Below are 21,474 nucleotides of genomic sequence, written 5' to 3' on the forward strand. Positions count from 1 at the left end.
TTTTGTTGATCAATATTTCTAGTGAGAAATTCTTCACACACAAAGGAAGAAAATTAAGGTGGCCAGCTGATAAGGAACGCATACATTTTGGGGTAAGAGGATTAGGTAAGATAATAGGTGAGGCTGGTAAAGAAGTTACGAGTAAGATGTTATCAAATCTTAGAGAAAGTTAATACAACTCAAAATTGCCTGAGGAACACCACAAGCGAAAGTCTTTTCAGAAATCTGAAACACAAGGATGCCACTGGAAAGGTATACATTTAAACCTATCTACTATGTATTTGAGTGAGTTTGTGCATCCATTTGTTCAAGAATTCCTTCTAAATTGTAAGAGCTAAGACCACCAAATTTGGTATGCAGCTTACTCTTATCGTAACTTAAAACAAGGTCAGGATTTGGTTGTGCTGGGACATTGGGATGTGCATGAAATGTGACTGTCTCCCATCACACAGAAAGTGAGGGTGTGATAGCAGGGACAGTTAGACCCCACAATGACCACAGGAAGGCAGTAAGTGCCCAAGCAGCTCTGGGGAGCAACTCTTAGCTGGACCCCAGCACCCCAAGCTGGTCCCAGGGAGCACTGGTGTCTCAAGCCTTCTGCCCTGACTCCTCCATCCCAGCCTCTCCCCTGAGCACCCACACACCTCCCAACCCCCTGCTCTGCCTCCTGCACCTCTCAGCTCCCCTCCCCTGACTCCTACAACCCTCAGCCTCCTACCCTGAGCCTCCCATACCCTCAAGTCCCTGCCCTGACTCCTACTACATGAGTTTAAGTACAAGTTCTTTTCTCTACTTCAACAGGTTCTGCATTTTAAGCCTAAACCTACAAATAATTCTGCTAAACAGACTATTAAATTAGATTATTAATCTGATTTGGAAAATAATGGCAGTTGCCTGATCTATTCAATATTTTCCTCTGCCTTTGACATTAAAAGTTGCACTCACCATTACCACCAAAAACATGAATATCCAGCTGTTCACAGAGGTACATCACAAATGTATTCACCTGAGGCAGGAGACCAATGAAGAATACTATAGGGAAACACAGCGTAAATACTATGGAAAAGAAAAACAGATGAAAAAAGTGAGTACAGAAAGTCTGATCTACTGCAATACTCAGTTTCTTTAAACCTCTGTATAGAATCAAGATAGAAGCCAACATTGCTATGGCTATACTATATGTACGTGCCAACAATTTCCTATTACATTAGATTTCACTTTAACTTCCACCTCCTACACAGATTAATCATGATATTACGCAGTGTTCTCCAAACAAATTTGGCCATGGAACAATTTCGGGCTTGGAATATATTGACAGAATGCATACATGCTGGGCAGGGGAAAAGGTGGGGTTTCGTACCAAAAAATTGCTGCACATAATGCTCAAAACTGATTTGAGAGAGTTAGGTTTTTAGATTTCCTATTTTACAAGGAATAAAAAAACATGAGAAAATCATCTGAATGAACAACTAATGTGCTTCTGATAGGAGGACAGTTAGCAAACCTACAATTAAGTGTAAAACTTAAGTACAAAACAAAAACAACGTAACAGAGGAAAGAAAGATGGTTAGTGTTATTCTTTCGTACAAAAACAGAAAACAATATTTTTCAAAAAATGTTTAAAGCCTAAAACATTTTTATAAAACAGAAATGCAAAACAAGGTAGGTAAACTTGTAAATAAAAAATAAATAGATAAATAATTTTTTATATAAATTTGTTACTATAAAAGAAAACTACTGGAAAATAAAAATAAGTAACATTTGACAGTTGTTCTAATGGAAGAGCGTTTTTGCATCTTTTGATCATAAATCCACTTAATATTAGTAACATTGTTGGAGATTTGGATCTTCATATCAGATGCAGAATCATACGATTTCTCTCAGCATGACTCATGCTGAAACAATCTGAATCAACTGATTGTTTTGGCACGAGTCACATAACTATACTATTATGAATACATTTTAAATATTAATATACCTACATTCTAAATACTGCTCAAATACTTTGATACACACATTTTTGATACACACATAATTTCATATTTAATATTGTAGAAGGAAAAATATTGCTAGCCATCAACATTCTTTTAATGGAACACCTATTCACTTTGCATGGAACACCAGTGTTCCACAGAACATGGTTCAGGAAAACACTGCATTACAACACAGAGGGAGAGTGAATCTTTGCTGACTCCTAATCTAGTCACTGTGATGCCAGCCCGATAGGAATTCTGTATCACAAGCTTTTCAATTTTGACATGGCAAAGATCACATAAGAGGGTCTTCAGGTACAAAGTCTTGTAAATTTCTAACTCACTAGAGTTATGGTTCTCATGCATCTCATTAGCTCGCACGTAAAATTCCTGGGGGGCGATATCTGACCACATTTAACTCAATGGGGCAACAATTTCATCCTTTGACACCACAGTTTTGTTGAAACAGTAACAAAAATGTCACTGGAACTAATAAATACTTTACAAATTGACAGACGTTTTTCTTCAGTTCTAGCTTCCGTCCATCCCTGTCCCAGACTCTCAAGACAAAGGCACATATGCTATATAGGCTTTTCCACGACAAGAGACATCCTAACCTTCTCCTCTCCCATCTAAAGTTACGTCTACACATGATGAGTTTTTGCACTATCAATTTCACCAGTCATAGTAAACCACTAAAAGAAAAGCACTGCTTTGTGTATTCACTTATTTTCACACATCTCAGAGAATGTTTACATTTGCAGCACTTCCACCCTGAGGAGAGGAGCACCCTGAGGGCAGCTATCCCCATTTTGACAAGAGGTCTTCTGGAAAGTGGGTGGAAGGGTGATTGCGGGGCATCTTGAGTCCCTGCCCACCCACACTCTCCAAACACTGATCAGCTTCAGTGTAGCTCAGCATTGTAAGCACGGGACAGTTTGCTCTGTGGAGCAGGCATTGTCACCTGCCCATATGATAAGTGAGCTCTTGCCAAGAAAATACAGAAGGGTAAAATTCCCAGGGCTCTGTTTACTTGGCATCAAAACAGCAGAGCGGCTGGCCACAGTGGTCATCTAGGCTTTATGGGAAATGCTCCAGAAACAAAAAGCTGATTACACCAGAAGAACAGGTCTTCACTTTCACATCACTGCAATAGCATCACTGGCAAGAGCTGTACACCTCTTGTAGAGGTGATTTTCTTTTTGTGATGGAACTTTTGAGTTATATCACAAAAAGTCATTGGCACTTGTAAATACTCACACAGTTTTTGTGCAAAATGGGCTTTCTGCTTTAAATGGCGAGTGTAAATATGCCTTAGACTACTTATATCAAAATGGCTGCAGCTGTTTTCAGAGGCTGCGTCTACACGGAGACATGCTGCTGGCAGCATGATGCAAAGCAGAGGTCTTGAAAATGCAAATGGATGCTCATTTGCATATTTACATCATTAATTTGCACAGTTGCAAGAGATCCCCTGGCCAACAGAAAACAAGCCATGTAGACTTAGTCCTGCCAGAGGAAAACCTTCTTTATTGGCCATCCCTTATGCCTTTTTTCCCCAGGCATAAGGGGCTGCCAACAAAGGGGGTTTTCACTGAAAGAACCATGTCTACCCAGCTTGTTTTCTGCCAGCAGGGTGATCCAGCATGACCATGCAAATTAACAATGCAAATATTTAAGTGTGTGACTATTTGCATTTTTGAGACCTCTCCGTTGCATTACACTGCCAGCAGCATAGTTCTGTGCAGACACAGCCTGACAGATTTGGAGTGGATTTAGATACTGTGATTCAGATGCAGCAAGTCCTACTTGGTGGCCAAATTATAACAGAGGTCTTAACTGAGCTCTCATTGGCTTTATTGCCACGTGCTGGCATTAGCCTTATCAACCCTGAGGTTTTTCTCGCCCTGCATCTGTGTTCTCTGGCAAAGAGATCTTACTTCTCCAGGAGTGAACAAGTCTGATGGTCTTGTGCTTTTGATACATGCTCTTCACTTCTCATTGGCAATGTAATTTTGCAACCAATGTGCAGTTTTGTGGAATGTGAAATATTTTGTGATATGGTGGCCTCAGTGTTGTTACCAGCTGCTCTCAAGATATTTTATATGAAATTAAATGTTAATTGTTTGTGAAGAAGAGAATAATTTAGGGTTGATGTACTGCTCACTGGGTTTTATGAGCAAAATTAACAACACAAGTACAGACTGCAAGGGTTGAAATAAGCCTGTTTCAGCAGAATATTGGAAAAAAACAACTAAGAAGTCGATTTTTAGATAGGCAGAAGAGAGGGAGTATGCTGAAAGCCATCTCAAATATGGGCAGACCCCGGAAAGGATACCACTGCCAATCATGCTGAATATTATTACTTCATTGTTTACTTGTACTCCTCAGTCTGCCTGTACTCATCCGCTGCCTCTTGTGTTATAGAATGTAAGCTCCTTAAGTCAGGGACCATATTTTGTTCCATATTTGCATAGTGCCCAGCATGATGGAGTCCTGATATATGACTAGGGCTCTTACACCTTGTACAGACACAAACATACATACAAAATATGGTACACCTTATTTTAAGTTCCTAACAGTTTGTGAGGAAAAATTCTCATACTCCAAAGCTCTGTTATGGTCACCAGCAAGCCCAAAGCTGTTCTCTCCAACAAAAGGAAATTCAACTGTGGTGAGAATGTAGTGCTGGAACAGTCTGACAGATGTGGACCTGAGATTTATAGAATAAAAACCAAAAATGCCTCCACTGAGGTGGAATAGCCAGTTCTAACCCCGGGTTACATCATCATCCTGGTTTCCGGATGCTCATATACAAAACAGTAACTTACCTATAACTAAGTCCCTGGCGGACAGCAGCAGCAATGGGTTGGTGAAAACCATTCCATACAATCTGAACCTTGTAGATGTGTTTCTGCTGCCATAATCCAACAACCATATAAGACCGCAACACAAACAGAAATAAACAGGCCTACTATAGGCTATGATACGATTATGACCCTGAAAATGACAAATTTTTTTTCCATTACTGGACAGATTATGTAATATAATCAAATAACCACAAGTTTAAATTTTTGTCCATTCTTTTCTCCAAAAAGCCTCTCAATGTTTGTCAGCATCTCTCAAAGAATATTTTAGGACACTAAATTGAGGTTTTTAATAAACCATTTTATATTGTTGCAGGGATAGGGATAATTATGGTGCCAATGTTTCATGCCCTTCTAGACAAAGAAAAGATTTACCTTTATTCTACATAAGTTTATTAAACAATATCCCTTATTGAGAAATTAAAATAGACAATGTGCCAAGTGGGATAGCTCAAACATTTTGTATTTATTGGTTAGATTTTGCTATTACTAAATACGTGGAGTGTCAGGTATGTAATACAAATCCAGTAATCACCACAAACAATATTGTACAGAACTTCCTTAACAGTACTGGTGTAGTTTTTCACCATTGGGTTAGGCCACCAGTAAAAAATACTGTCAAACCAGTCTAATACATGCTTAATAAAATGTCCTGCTTTCAGTCTTTACAAGTAATTTAAACTCTGTTTTCAAAAGTGCTTTATAACAAGTCCTCATAATATATCTCAGAGTTAAACAGTCACAATTCTAGAGATTGAAAAACTGCAACAAAGAGATTGTGGCACGTCCAACCCACAGAAAACCGTAATTGGAATTAAATTATCAAATTCCTAATCCTGAAGCCTCTCGTCCCAAAGATGAAAATTCTCTCTCAAGTGCTTAGGACCCAGGCAAAGAGAGCCAATCCCCAATGCTGGCCTTGTTGGGGTACTGAAGCAGCATATGCATTGACTTACATGTCGAGGGGAAGAAGAATCTGGCTGAACACTCTGAAAGTAAAATACAAAGAGCAGAACATTATTTTGGGTCCTCCCAGCTTTAGACCATGATTTCAGGAAGTGATACTAATTCAAGGTAATATCCAGGAGTGTCACTCCTGTATACCTCAGTGTATTAGTGTGAAACCTAAACTGTCAGTTTAACCAGAGTAAAGCAATGGGAACAGCTACAAGCATGGCTGACAGCTCTTTTGACTCAGAATACTGCCCCACACCCCCACCCTTTTGTTTTTTATGCCAAGGGTTTTTTTCCAGTTGTTTTCCCTACCCACAACTGTAGGGGTATGTCATGAGCACAGACTTAGATTTTTATTGCTCCCATTTAATATAAAGTTCCCTTTCCAAAGTTCTTGATAGCTTAACGGCTCAACCTTCACAGACATTTGTACATGAAAGCTTCTCACACAGAAGTCTTAGGTCACAGTTTATTTCTATTGTTCAAAACTTATTTAAAAATGAAGATTAAAAAAAATAAAAAGTACCTTGAGTAGTGAGTACTGACAACTGGCTATTACCAGGCAAAACTGGAAGACCCAGATATCCTTGAAAAAGCCCTCTATAAGAAGTACAGAACCCAGGAAAGCAACTAAAATAGCTAGGACGACAGCTAGCACATTTTCAAGGATCTCACGATTCCTGTAGGGACAGAAAAAGTAACATAAAATAGCTGGATAGGTTTAGAAGAGATTGGAAGAGAACAGTCAGCACACAAGCCTAGCAAATAAACTCAGTATATATTACCAAACTGTAATATCTTTGTTCGCAATGCTCAGGCAGAAGCTACCATGGATTACAGTGACTGAGATAGATGAGGACGTGGACAGCGGTAGGGCAGAGTGTGTGACAACTGTCACCCCAGCAGCTTTCTGATGCTTGCATGGTGTCTTTTGAAGCGTGTAATACAATTGACAAAAGGTGGTGTATAACAAATTTTCACCATGGGCAGGAGGGGAAGCTCGGCTTCACCAAGCAGCAGTGGCTGTTGTCCCACACAACTGAGCATCTTGCTTTGCCATAGCTTCCAGTACACCATTTTGCAATGTCACTCATTCTAATTTATACATACCAGGCTGCAACATGCAAGATAAAGCTGGGCCTGCCACTGCTGGATGGGCATATAGTTGGCTTGCTCTCCATCCAAGACTGAATGACCCATAGTTCTGCCCCCTTCCTTCTCCACTCCCCACTTGCCACTCACTGAATGAGTTCAAGGAAGGCTGAAGATGGTATCTTGAAAAACTGGGCACTTAAGAAGCAGTTTTGATGACCTCAGAAAGTAGTTAAAGAATGGTAGCCTGTAACATGGGCCTATCTCACAGTTCCGAAAAGGATGCCTGCGAGTTAATCACCATATTAGGAAAGGGAAGAAAAAATACTTCTTTGTATGTACAGGTTGAACTTCTCTAGTCTGGTACTCTCAGGACCTGACCAGTGCCGAATGAGAGAATTTGACGAACAATTGGAGGTCAATATCGCTTAGCAGCATTATCAACCTGCCACTGCCTACTGGAATCTTAGAAGACAGTTAGGGGTAAATTACAGCTGAAGAACAGGACAGAGCACTGAGAACCAGGACTAGTACATGTAAACAAACTTTATGGGACCATGGGAAACTTGGCCACATCCATGATAAGTGGTCACCCAGCTAACTAAAATCATGCAGGATTATGGATGCTGCAAAATGAGAGCATGCTGGGTTAGAGCGCGTCAACCTGTAACATGGTTATGTATTTAATAGGACTCTGTAGTGCAAGAGTTGAACTTATCTTCTCGTTCAGTGGCACTAAGCCACTCACGTTAGACTTAAACCATAGAGCAGTGCTAATTAACAGAAATGAGGGGTTTACAGAGTTTTTATTGCCCAGTCAGTTGTACTAAGGAGAAATAAAAATTACTGTTTAAACTTCAAAACACCGAATATGGTCAAAACAGATTTGTGCTCACTTTATTTCAACAGATGACAACAAACAACATGATTTAGCTGTCTCTTTCCCTAGAACAGAAGTGCACAAAGTGTGTGTGGGGGGGAGGCAGGCACAGCTTGATCAGCTGCTGGGTCTCAGGCTGATTCATCTAATTGAAAATGTTGAGATGTTCTGGTTTTATGTATGTGTATTCACATTTATATAACAATTAATAAAGTTTTTGCATTCTGCAGACTTGTTTTCCTATACTTGCCAAAAAAAATTGTTTTCCCCCATGTGAACATAACTGAAATTTCCCTCGGTTTGGATTACATTAGACAGGGGGAGGGGCCCTGCAAATTGCAGGAATGAAAAGTAGGGCCTGCCCATCTCTGCTTTTGAAGATGACACTCTGGGACTGCTGTCATCTTTTGACTCATACATGCTTTATTTCAGATTGTAACCATCATTTGGAGTGGTTTTGAGGTTATCACCTTGCACCAATCCAGTCTTCTGGCTTTACCGCCAATAGCAATCCTTTTTTGTAAACAGTTCCTAGAGAAGCCATTAACTTATAAGTTGTCTTACTTTAAAATCAACCATTTGGAATTTTCTGTTTAAATACTAAAGGCAGGTGGGAGGAGAAAATAAAAGGTAGATTTCATAATATTGGTACAACTAAATTTTGTTCAGCTTCTTTCGTCAGCGTTCAAGCAATATGGCTTGCCAAAGATATATCCATTTGTATCATATGGCATATTACTCACAATCTAGTTACAATTCTTAATCTTTTCTCCTTTGAGATGTAATCTGATAGTACATGAACATCTCACCTATCAAACAAAGCCAAGAGGGTTAGCCTATCAAAATTAATGCCAATCCACAGCTTAGGTAGAATCCAAAAGCGGTAGTATTGTTTAACTTTCTTGGCTGCTTCTTCTTGTGGTTGCATATGGTCCTGGAGGTCAGGGCTTAGGTCAATGTCTTGCTGCTCCAGCAGATCTGTATCGATGGTTAACAGCCTGTTCAACCTGATCTGAGGAAGAGAAAGCTAAAAGAAAATAAATATTAATAATACTTTCAGGTTATAATTACACTTCTACTAATTAGCTCTCTGAAGCTTAAACAGTTGAAATAGTACTAGCACTCCTACTTTTGAAGTTTCTATTTATTTTCTCTGCCCTCAGACTGACATATGAATAGCACCAGTCGAGGTATATGCAAAGATACCTTGGCATTCTTACTTTTGTAGCATGGAAGTACCTGCTAAAGTAATTACAGTATTTCTGGTGGAAACTCCAAATCTGAAGAAAGGTGAACCAGGGCAAACAAAAGTCACACTTGTAACAAATAAGAGACTTCTAAGGTTTTTAAATAAATGACTATGGACATCTAATGCAGTCAGCTATGGTGCACGAAATCCCATGCTTAACCCAGTGTTTGATTTTGTGACAAAAAGCAATATAATCAATGACCAGACTTATGCCAAGAGTATTTAATATATATTTACATATTTGCTCTCACTAGCAAAGCATTATTCATGCTTGGCGTTGTTTTCCTATCACTACCTTCTCTTGCTACTTAACGACAGAGCTCTTCACAAAATCACAAATACCACCACAGAACTGTACTGTACCCTCAGAATATACACAACAGGGGAGTGAGACAGTGTTAAACAAGTATATAGTACAAAACCTCCTCACCAAACAAGAGTGTAAATACTGAAAAAAGGCTAAGTGACATTTTCAAGAGGTCCCATTTATTCTCGACCTGTAATGCTACAAGTTGTAAAAAATTTCATATGGAATTGTAGCTGGAACTTAAATGAGGCTTAGTTGAACAGTTACAAGAAAAAGGAACAGAGGATGGGGCTGCATGCAGAAGTACCACCTCAACAGTGGAAGCGCTCCCCTGAAGGGAACGTCCCCCAGGAAGTTAGTGTGCTTCCAACAGACATCAGGGCTGTGGAGATCACACCAACCATAAAAGGCAGTGTCTGACAAACATGCTGTGATGCAACGCCCATATTTTTAATGGAAATATATTTTTGAACATGAATATGCAAAATTCATATATGCCTTTATGCACAATAGGGCATGTAGCCTATGATTCAAGAGCCTGTAATCTCCAGAATGTGTATATTCTATTTTTTTCCATGCATCTTTCTCTAGAAAGTGTAAACCTGTTTATTAATTCCAGGTCTTCCTAATGCAAGCCAATAGGGGTACTTTGGGAACTTAATGTCCCTGTGCTTGGGAGAATGAAGTGTGAATAGTTTGAGAGGTAGCCAAGTTAGTCTGTACTCCAACAAAACAAAACAGAAGAAATGTAGCACTTTAAAGACTAACAAAATGATTTATTCAGTGATGAGCTTTTGTGGGACAGACCCACTTCATCAGATCAATCTCATTTCCAATACTGACTGACATTTATAAGTAAAGAGGACAAAGCAATAAAAGCAAACAATTCAAGTCCATAGGACTGAAGGAGGGGGATGAAGGGCAGAGAGATGTTAATTGTCCTGCCTGAGATAATTATGAGCATCAAAGGAAGGGAAGCAGTCTGTAATGCTTGAGGTAATTGAGGTCTCTGTTCATATCACCTGTTAATGTGTCAAATTTGAATAGGAATTCCAACTCACAAATTTCTCGCTGTGTTTTTTAAATTCTTTTTGCTCTAGGACACGAATTCTCAGATCTTTAACAGAGTGGTCCACTCCATTGAAGTGTTCACTGACTGACTTACGTGTATTGAGTTTCTTGATGTCTGCTCTGCATCCATTTATTTTTTGGTGAAGGCTTTGCCCAGTCTGTCCAATGTACATAGTGGAAGGGCACTGTTGGCACATAATGTCATATATAATGTTGCTGGAAGTGAATGAGAATGTGCCGTTGATCTTGCAACTAACATGGTTAGGTTCAGTGATGGTATCACCAGAATAAATATGTTGGCAAAGTTGGCAGCAAGGTTTGTTGTAAGGAAAACTCCAGGATTAGTATTATTGTGGTGTAGCCTGTGATTGCTGATGAGAATCTCTCTTAGATTAGGAGGTTGTCTATAGGAAAGGACAGACCTGTCACCTAGGGCCTTCTGGAGCGTAGCATCGTGATCCAGAATACACTGTAGGTTTTTAATGATTTGTCAGTTTTTATTGCAATTTTCTTTTTTTGGTCCTCTGAACTTATGTCAGTTGGTATTGGAAATTATCTTGATCCGATGAAGTGGGTCTGTCCCACGAAAGCTCATCACAGAATAAATCATTTTGTTGGTCTTTAAAATGTGCCATTTCTGCTCTTTTGTTGTGTGTGAATAGTTTTGCTCTTCCTGTAAGCCTAAAGTGTGGTTGTTTCTACAAAGACATGTGACCATGCCACCTGGTGCTGGAATCTTTGATGAATTTTATATTTTTCCTGAGGGTTGGAAGAGAGTTTGAACAAAGAATTCCCACCCTGGGGAAATTCTACTTAAGGGATGGGAAACAATCAAGTATTGTCTTCATCTAGCTTCACAAACTGCTCTCCTGCACAAGAGATCACATGAAGAGACCTGGAAACAAAGAACACTTATGAGGAGTGAAGATGTTAGGTCCAGGTCAGAAAAAAGATCAGCTCTGGCTTGAAGAATTTTACTTGAAATAAGGACAGCGTGAGAAACTACCATATATTAGGCTTAGCTACACTGTTTTGTTTATTTTAGCTTACCAACTTACTTTGATCCATCTGCTTTCAGTTGCAACCACTCAAATCCTACTTAACACTTTTGTTTATAATCAAACTCGGTGTAAATAATTGTTACCTGGGGAAGCAACAACTGTGCATAACTCTCATTGATAAAGAGAGCAAATGTATGAGCTTTATCTGTATAAAACTCTTGCAGAGTAAGGCAGATTTATTTGAGGTTTTAGTCCTATTTGTGACTGAGCTCCTAGGTGCTGACAAGTCCATGTAGTTGTGCTCCTAGGTACTGACAAGTCCCTTCCTGAGCTGAGATATAATCAGCATCTGTGATACTTGGCTGGGCAGCTACTACCCCAACTCTGCGTCTTTGCTTGGGGAGACCAACGCATCTGGCCCACCAGGACAGAGTGATGGGGCAGCCCATAGGGCAGATAGGTGAGCTCAGGTGACAGCTGCAAGTGCACCTCTGTGATCCACATAAGCTTCTTCCTGCTCTGTCCTGTGTGGCATCAAATTTCCATTTTTTTTTTAAAGTTACATGTTTGGAGCTAATATCAGAACAGCGTGTCACAGGAACACTGGGAACCACTGAACTTTTGCACAGATACTGTATGTGCAGTTAACTGGTGTGCGCCTTTCACTTTACTCAAGTGCCTCATTTCACATTATCTAACTTTTGCACATTAGATTATGGTGGTTGGGTATATACCTTGATGCAAGTATCATGACTGCTTCTAAAGATTGCAGGACAGTAACTTACACCTTCAATCACCTGCATAGCTGAGAGGTAAATAGGAATGATCTTGAGCACATGCATAAAATCTTTTGGTCAAATTTATGATAGTTGTCAGAACCTCTCCCATTTCCAATATGTTTTGTGATCAAATCATACAAATTCAAGATCATATTTTAGTCTCAGTTCAATTTTAAAAGGAGTAATGATGTTTGTAGATTAATTTAGCTTTAGAATTTGCATGTATATCTGTCTGCATTGCAATACTGAATATGAGCTTCCCACCAGAATCAAGTCAAAACACTGCTTTTAAAAAAATGATACCACGAGTTCTGGTGGATCAGTGATCTAAAAATGTGCCAACAGGAAAAGGCTGCTGTATCACAAATTTTAAAAAACACTTACTAGATCATGAGGATAAAAGCGAACTGAGGTAGAACTTGAAACATGAGAGTCCGTGTCACTAAAGAAACAGGAAAATACTTTATATTAGTATTATTTAATTTCAGCAAGACACCACAATGTATTAAAATTCCTGAAATTTTATTTATCCGCCAAAGACCGACCAACTTTTTAGTGTATCTTCATTCATTTTTTGTAATTTTGCAGACTTGACACTAATACATTTAAACAAATAAATATCTGCTTTTTAAGCTGTCTCTTGCATGTAAACCAAGAAGAGTGACAACCAGTTTTGCCCATGTATTGAATGGGAAAGAGCTCATATGAGATAGCATCTGCTACAACCACAATTATGAAGATGCTCTCTTCTTCTTCACTTCTACCATCTAAACTACATCTGGCACAGATACCTGAGTTGGCTAGTGGTTGTCTCAGAAGAAATCATCTCATTTCCTATTGCCTGGGTGTACCCTTTCTTAAACTTGTTAGCCCTCAAAGGATAAGCTCTAGAGGGATTCTTTAATAAAAATCTGTGTACATCTCCTTTTGGCTCACAGGGTAAAATAATCTGATGGACTTCTGCTCCTATCTCCAACTTTTTTCCCCCATTTATCTTGCACCTCCGTAATGCTGCTGACGGTCATATAATCAGGATAAAACTAAGCAACTTAAGAGTCCAAACTTCATTGAAAATCACTTCTAACACACTTACGAAAATGTAAAAAGCCTCAATCTCTTCGCAGAATTTCAAAAAATATGGTCCTGTGCTGTAATTGTAGTATGGGAAATGCAGTTCTGTACTGTAATCTAAATGAATTCTCACTCAGAGTTCTGCATTAATATGCCTAGTAATGAATCTGTTTGTCAAAAGCATTTTCTGAATCTTTGACATCTGTATTGTTACACACAGATTTTTTTAAAATAAGTTACCAAAATAATTGAAACTGGTGTGATTATAGTGTGTTAGTTTGAGAAATACAATATGCAGAATTATTGTGTGCATAATTTTTGGGTGCAGAATTCTCCCAGGAGAATCTTTTACTCTGGTAAGCCATGACCAATAGAGCTAGTTTAGCACACTTTGCAGTCAAAGCGTAGGAAGAGAAAACACCTCCTTCACCCTCCTTTTGGATATAATAGTAGTCTGAATAGAAATGAGTCATTTATAATTGGACAATAGTGGTGGTGTTGTTACTCTAAGTTCCCAGCTACTCAATATTCAACAAGCCTCATCTATCTGCAAAGGCTCTAGTGCATGTGCACCTGCACAGAGCAGTTGGCCAAAAGTAATTACAGCAACTCCTGACAGTTCATACGACTCCATTCACAAGATTTATTCTGCACATGCCAACACAGTCAGTGCCTAGAGATTCTGAGACAGATAGATGGGAAAAGTTTATAGTCTCCCATTTTACCTCTAAAAATTAGGATTACCCATAGAAATGAGAAGGTAGAAAGTCAGTATCTCAGTTAGACTGGGTTAGTTCATTCTGCTCTGAGATGCATATCACACTCTCTCTAAAGCTGCGCCGGGGCCTCTTTGCAAGATCACTGCTGTTAAAAAAAGTACAATGCCTAGTGGCAAGATCTGGCAGAACCATGCAAGCAATACAGGTCTGTGTCAAAAATCAGCTCTCAGGAGGTGCCTGCCGTAATGTTGCAAAGCAGGGATTTGGGGTGGTGTCTCTAGATCCATGGGTATATGGATCCAAGAGTTCTTTGCCCACGAGCACAACTGATGGAGATTACTTCAACGCTGTGGAGGACAAAACTCTTTCCACCACCAAGAAAATTTCCCACTGCACAGCCTGCTTTTCAGGCTATGTTGCAGACCAAGTGTTTGACTGCAGGCATGTTACACTTTCATACACTTTTTGATGATGTCTGCATATCCAAGAACACTCAATTTACATTCTCTTCACAACTGGACATTAGTTTTCCAACCCTAATGGCTACATTTTATTTAACATCACATGCACAGCAGAAACTGAGAGCAAGTTCCTCAAGGGAGAAAAAGTAGTTTCCAACAGACAGTGCAGGAAGTGCATCTGCCCATTCTAAAGTGAGCACATTTACTATCACCTGGAATAAATCATTTTCCAAGGTACTTGTCACCTTAATGCTCTTTTCTACTCTACTTGTTCAGATTTCACAATAGTAAAGAGACACAGGGTTAGTATTTTGCTACTTTGTCTTCCACAACTGAAATTAAATACCTTCTTTTCTATTAAATTCTTATAATAATCCCGCAGATAAGAAGCTTTTTAACTGGTCTTCACACTCACCAGATGTTGGATGATCTCCTTGCAGCAGGCTCAAAATTTACAAGTGACATATCACAGCCTCCTGTCTCGTAGAGTGTAGAGCTAAACTTACCTATTAAAGAAAAGGTCACAAAAAGATCAAATACTCAATATTGCTTCAACCCAGCAGTGCTCCTTTCTAAAGAGTAACATTTTAGCAGATTTCTATGAATGCAGATCTCAAAATAAGCCAGCCATCATGTAAAGTGTGACCAGCATAATGGATTAAGAAAATATTAGGAACGCGTAGCAAACGCTTAGACAGCTTAGCATTCTCTAATACTCAAGTAACGTCATTCATGTCAATCTACATGAAATATGTTTTAGACACAATTGCAATAAATTTTATCAGTTACACTTATCGGGATAATAAGCAATGTTGTAGATACAGACAGACAAACAACAGTGAATTAACCCAACAAAACCACAGTGGTATCCTTCCAGTGGATTAGCTACTTGAAATGGCAAATTGCATTAGTGCGATTTCACAGAAAAAAATACTAGGCTTTGAACCATGTGGCTGTTACAAAAAACTACTGAACCATGCACTATTAACAGTTGGCAACTAAGGCAGAAATCCAACAGGTGGAAAAATTGAGAGGCTTTTAAAGAAAGGTTTCTGCTTGAAAAGAAAATTCTGCAGAGAGCATAATGATTTTTTTTCAGTTATGCTTGTGTCTGAGAAAACAACTATGAGCAGGGAGATCTAGGACCAAGAACTTAACACAGCAAGGGGAACAAAGCCATTGTTGGGTGCTAAAGGGACAGCATTAATTTAATGTTTTTACACTGGGTAAACCAGCATCTATTTCAAGGACAGGAGAAACCAAACCTGTTCCTAAATCTAAAAATGATTGAAGAAAACAAATGAAAATCAAGTCCAAAACAGCAAACTGCCTGACTAGAAGATACTTGTCTTCACTGTGCCCTTTTCTCTCCCCAAAAGTCTGGAAGTTTGCCCTAGAGTTCAGATTCAGGATATTTCAGTCCAAAGATTGCAAAATGAACTTTCAAAATTCTTTTAATGGATGATGTCCTATCAGCTCCCTCATGTCTGGAATAAATATCTTCCCACATATCTACTCCAATGGCACACTCTAATATATATCATTTTTAAATTATTTAGAGCTTTTAAATCACAATCAACACCATCAACTCTTAGCTTGGATGTTTTGCCTTTCTGAATTTTATAATAAAAAGTATTTTTTGTATTTCCAGATATTTAAAAGCTATAGTGTGCAGTCCCAAAATCAACACCTAACACGATCAACCCTCTACTTCCTCCAGTCTGTACATACGCTGACTGCTCTTAAGCTTCTGAACCCTGAACTTTTCTAGAATCTTGTAGGGAGGTACCCCTGATTTCCCCCTAGAGAAGTGTATAAAGGTGAGGAGATCAGCAAGGCACTAGACATACAAAAAAGAGTGGAACAAAAGCACAAAGAAGAGAATAACGAGCTTAAAAATTAAAAATCTCTTCTCACTGAATTATAAAGACTAAGTGCTACTTGTAACAGTATCAGAGGGGTAGCTGTGTTAGTCTGTATCCACAAAAATGAGAAGTCCTGTGGCACTTACAGACTAAAAGCCTTATTGAAGCATATAGTTTCATGGGCAAAGACCCACTTCATCAGGTGCATTCAATTTATCTTGAATGTATCTGATGAAGTGGGTCTTTGCCTGCGAAATCTTACGCTTCAATAAATCAGTTAGCCTATAAGGTGCCACAGGACTTCTCATTCGTCTGACAGTACAGTAGGGTTGCGAGGGTTCAGTATTGAGAACCCTTGCAAACCTTGAATTTCGATAATATCATTTTATCCATTTTCCCCTGGCTGTGGGAGAGGAACTTGGCCGGGTCCCGGGCAGCTCTGGGCAGCAGTGGGGGGAGACAGAGCCCAGCAGTGGGGCCATAGGAAGCCAGTGAGTGGCCATGCAATACCCCTGTCTGGAGGCTGGGTCGGGCGCCCTAACTCTATATAGGCTGAGCCAGGGCCAGCAGCCATTGCTGTGGTGTGGGGCATGTTGGCACTGCCAGAGCTGCTGTGGCTGCTGGAGCGGCGCCCCTTTCCCATCCAAGTTCCATCGCAGGTACTGCAGCCCTGAACTCTAGCCTCACCCACGCTCTGAACTGCTCTGCCCACAGCCCTGGAGTGTGCAGGGTCTCCAGCTCAGTGTGTGTGTCAGGTGGGGGGGAGGGAGTAGGTGACCATATCTCCCTTTCACGAGTATGTGTGTGTGTAGGGGGGGGAGGTGGCTCCTCCCAGCTTCACCAAGCCCTGGGGAACCAGCACCCCCAGGGTCCTGACAGGAAAGTGGCAGCCTGTAGCCAGACAAAGTCTCCCCCTTACAAGCCAGCTTGCTCGCTGCCCGCCCCCCCAGCACTGAGAAGCACACAGGGCACGGAAACGGCTGCTGACAGCACAGTCTTTGATGCCCCTCATTAAGGCCCAGATGTGCTAGCTCATCGTGACCCTGAGAAACAGGAAGTATAGATAAAAGGCTAACAGGCCAAACTGTCAACAAGAGAAGGGGGGGGAACCTCAGGAAATCACCCCGGCTGGCATCGATGGATATGACGACCACACAGCCATCCCAGAAGAGGAAGTCTCCGCCCACACAAAAAGAATGTCCTGTACTCCCAAATTGCTTATCTCCTGTCTTACAAGTGCAAATTAAATAAGAATTGCCCTTGTAACAAACTGGCATCACAGAAGACAGACCAGTACGATCTGGCACCATAGATAAAAAAGAGAATACGTAACCTAAAGGGGTATAAAGGTGGGCCCAGCAGAACTCTAACTCTGAGTGCATTCCACCAACTACCTGCTGGTCGGGTCAGGTGATTGCCTCCCGAGGTCCACAACTGGGGACGCCCAACCTTGTATTCGTCCTTCCACAGAATTGAGTGACCGATCCAGCTTGGCTATGCTGGTATCGAGACACGCAGAGAGGGTAAGATATACCCATGCAAGGTCTCCTTTCTTTTTGTGCACAGTTAAAGAATTAGAGCTCTGTAACTAGATGTTGTATCAAGATATCATTGTGTTAGATGGTAACAGATCTCTTTGTATTGGATTGTAAAGTAACCTGTTAACACCTGTACTTTGCTAGCATATAAGAAGTAGACAACAGCCTTTTGTAACCACACGCTTATAACTGTAGCTTAAATAAACTTGTAACTAGTTAAGATCTAAGCCTGACTGCTGTCACCCTTTTGTCACTGCAACACAGCCGGCACAATAAAAAGAACTATGACCGTTTGGTTACCACAGCCTGGCCGTAGGCGAGAGTGCTAGGAGCTCCCTGCTCTAACAGTAAAAAACCGGGTTGTTTAGGACCCAGGGGGTACCTCACCACACATTACCCGGCCACCGGCTAACACAGCCACTGGTGCTCCCGCCCAGAGCCCCGGGGAAGCTTTAGCTGCCAGCACTCCCCGCTCAGAGCCCTGGCTGCAGACGCTACAGAGAGTCATCTTTCCTTTGCTCTTCATCATCCTGCTGCCTTGCTCAGTACCCCAGCTAAAGCCACCCTCTTTCTTGTGGTTGTTGTTCTGCCGGGTGAGCCATTCACAAATAATGGAATTCACAACTGTTAAACTCATGAATGTCATGACCTTGCTGTAGTTGTTATAAAAGAGTAAGGGAAAAGGAAACCTGGACCAACCTCCTACTTATAAATCAGACCAAAAGGCTGCTTTGGCCAGACATTTATACGTGTCAGATTAAATTACACAATATTCACTGAACCTGACTAATGGAAAGTTTATCTACTATACCTAATTACATCAGCTATTGATTAAAGTAGTTAGTGGGTACTGTAGATATTTGAGAAGACTCACTGTTCCGTAATGGGCACTCTTGAGATGTATTGTTCATGCCCATTCCACATTAAGTGTGTGTGCTCGCCACAAGCACATTCCCACAGCAGTGTCCACAGGGGAGTGGCTTTGGCACCTACACAGATGGGAATAGGAGAGCCGGTGACATCTTTCTCCACCTTCAAGCCCTTCTTGCCAGAAACTCCGACAGTGGGAAAAGGAGAGCGAGTCATAGAATGGACATGAGCAACACATCTTGAGATGTACCAATTAATTACAGAACAGGAATCTGTCTTTTCTTCTTCTTTGAGTGCTTGCTCGTGTCCATTCCACATTAGGTGACTCCAAAGAATATCTGTAGAGGTGGATAGGAGTTCATGCTCACAGTTGGTAACACAGCTCTGCCAAACCCAGCATCGTCTCTGGCCTGCTCAGCGATGACATGAGGAGATGTGAACATGTGGACAGAGAATGACATCACAGCTCTATAGATGTCCTTGATTAGGATGTGCACAAGGAAGACTTCTGAAGATGCCTGTGTACTGGATGTATGAGCTCTGATGATCAACAGCAGCAGGATCGTTGCCACGTCATAACAGGTCCTCATACAATGGGTGATCCAACTGGAAATCCTCAGTGAGGAAAACAGGAGGCATTCATCCTATCCACTCTTGTGAAGACAAGCTGGTCCGTTCATGGAAAGACTTGGTAATGCTCCAATTAAAAGGCCCTCTGGACTTCCAGGGCATGAAAATGCCTCTGTTCTGCCATCTTGGTAGGCTTGGGGAAGAAAACAGGCAGGAATATATCCTGGTTCACAGAAAAGAAAGATACCTCCTTTGGCTGGAAGGCTACATTGGGGCCAAAGCTGAAGCGCGTCCTTGCAAAAGATCGTGCAAGACAGTTCTGAGATGAAGGCCTTACTCTCCAAGACATCACTGAGCGGCTTCACAACCACCAGGAAAGCAACCTTCCTAGACTAGTAGGATGGGTGAACTGCAGCCCAGTAGTTCAAAGAGAGGCCGGGTGAGCCTCGAGACACCCAGGTTAAAGTCCCACTGTGGAACTGGGGGCCATATCTGTGGATGAAGCCCCAAGACCCCTCAGGAATGATTGTCATGTCATCAGAAAACACCTTCTAAAATTGGATTGGCCTGTGGAATGTGGAGAGGACCAAAAGGTGCACTCTCCTGGAAAAAATGCATTAGGACCTGGTTCTTGAGCTGCAGTCAGTAGCCTAAGACAGACTGCACTGAAGAATGCAAGGGAGAGATACTGTGCCCCGATGGCCAATGGAAAAACCTCATCCATTTGGCCAAGTAAGTCAATCTTATGGATGGCTTCCTGTTTCTCAGGAGGACTTACGAAACCTCTTCTGAGCATGTACGCTCCTTCAAGTTCAACCAAGGAATATCCATGCCAAGAGATGTAGACTCAAAGCTGGGGTGAAGGAGATGAACATGCTCCCATGACAACAGATTGGAGTGGTTGCAGAGGGGTCAGGGAGGACCCAGTGCCATGTTCATGAGCATGCCAAACCATTGTTGGTGAGACCATGCTGGGACAATCACAGCAATCTGTACTTTGTCTCTCTCGATCTTTACCAGGACCCAGCTGATGGCAGCCATTCACAGGAATGCACATATTAGACGCTGAGCTCATGACAGAAGGAAAGTATCAAGCAGGGAGCCCTTGCCCAGGCCCTGCCACAAGCAAAACCAATGGCACATTGTTTTGTTTCGCAGCAAACAGATGTACTTGGTGAGATCCCATCTCTGTGTGAAGCAATCACGCTCAATGAGAGGAAGTCCCTGCTGAGGTGATCTGCTGGGTATTCCTGACACCAGAGAGATGACCAGTTTCCATATGGATATAATGGCTGATACAGAAGTTTAAGAGATGTAGTGCCTTGACAGACAGACAATGAGTGTATGCCTTTCCTGTTTACATAGAACAGCTTGGCAGGGTTGCCCACCAGGACTCTTGCCACCTTGATCAACAGGTGTGGCAGAAGATCCCGTAGGCAAACTGAACCGCTCCGAGTTCTTTGACCTTTATGTGAAATGTTTCCTTCTCTGGGAGCCATATCCCGTGTCTGAATATCCCCAAATCGTGTGCCCCAGCCAAGGTGCAAGACATCTGACATCAGCTCTAGAAAGGGAACAGCATTATCGAATGGCCCTCCTTCCAGGATCATCTCTGGATTTGTCCACCCACATGAACAAGGTACTGCCAAGGAACACTGAGGCCACTGCTGGAGGGGTTGCATGCAGAGCTTGATGTGGTGGACCACTTACGTGCTTGCTATCATGTACTACAGCAGGCAGAGGCATGCTCTGGCCGTTGTCAAGTGAAACTTGGAAACCTCCGCAATGAAGTTCAATAGAACCTGAAACTTGTTTAACAGAAATGCTCATGCATGGGTTGAGTACCACCCAGATGAACCCTATCCTTTGGATTAGGACTAAAATAGTATTTTGTCACTGACCCCAGGGAGCTTGCAGGATTTTGATATCATGTTGGACCTGCTCTTTGAAGCTGCCTTTGACCAGCCAGTCATCAATGTACAGATAAATCGGGATATGCTGGCTCCTGAAGAAAGCCACAGCCACTACCATGATCATCATAAACACCCTCAGTGTTGTAGTCAAGCCACATGGGAGGACTGCTAATTGGTAGAGAGCTGAACCCACAGTAAAATCAAAGAAAAAGTGTCTGTGCCCAAGAAGTGGAAGTATGTGTCTTTTAAGTCAAGGTTGCCTTACTACTCTCCCAGATCTAGGTAGGGAATAAT

General features: G+C 41.3%; 1 protein-coding gene across 4 annotated transcripts in view; it reads right to left on the minus strand.

Moving 5' to 3' along the window:
- PCNX1 (pecanex 1) overlaps positions 1 to 21,474 on the minus strand; it is a 163,034-nt gene that overhangs the window by 64,614 nt on the left and 76,946 nt on the right. For all 4 annotated transcript variants that reach the window (XM_074997156.1, XM_074997155.1, XM_074997154.1 and 1 more), the window contains 7 exons: positions 14,840 to 14,930; positions 12,558 to 12,615; positions 8,576 to 8,793; positions 6,321 to 6,474; positions 5,797 to 5,829; positions 4,805 to 4,973; positions 946 to 1,056 (listed from right to left, as the gene is read on the minus strand). In XM_074997156.1, the coding sequence (XP_074853257.1) occupies positions 946 to 1,056; positions 4,805 to 4,973; positions 5,797 to 5,829; positions 6,321 to 6,474; positions 8,576 to 8,793; positions 12,558 to 12,615; positions 14,840 to 14,930 (834 nt within the window). The remainder of the gene's footprint in view (positions 1 to 945; positions 1,057 to 4,804; positions 4,974 to 5,796; positions 5,830 to 6,320; positions 6,475 to 8,575; positions 8,794 to 12,557; positions 12,616 to 14,839; positions 14,931 to 21,474) is intronic.

Source organism: Carettochelys insculpta, chromosome 6 (assembly GCF_033958435.1).
Source record: "Carettochelys insculpta isolate YL-2023 chromosome 6, ASM3395843v1, whole genome shotgun sequence".
Taxonomy (NCBI): domain Eukaryota; kingdom Metazoa; phylum Chordata; order Testudines; family Carettochelyidae; genus Carettochelys; species Carettochelys insculpta.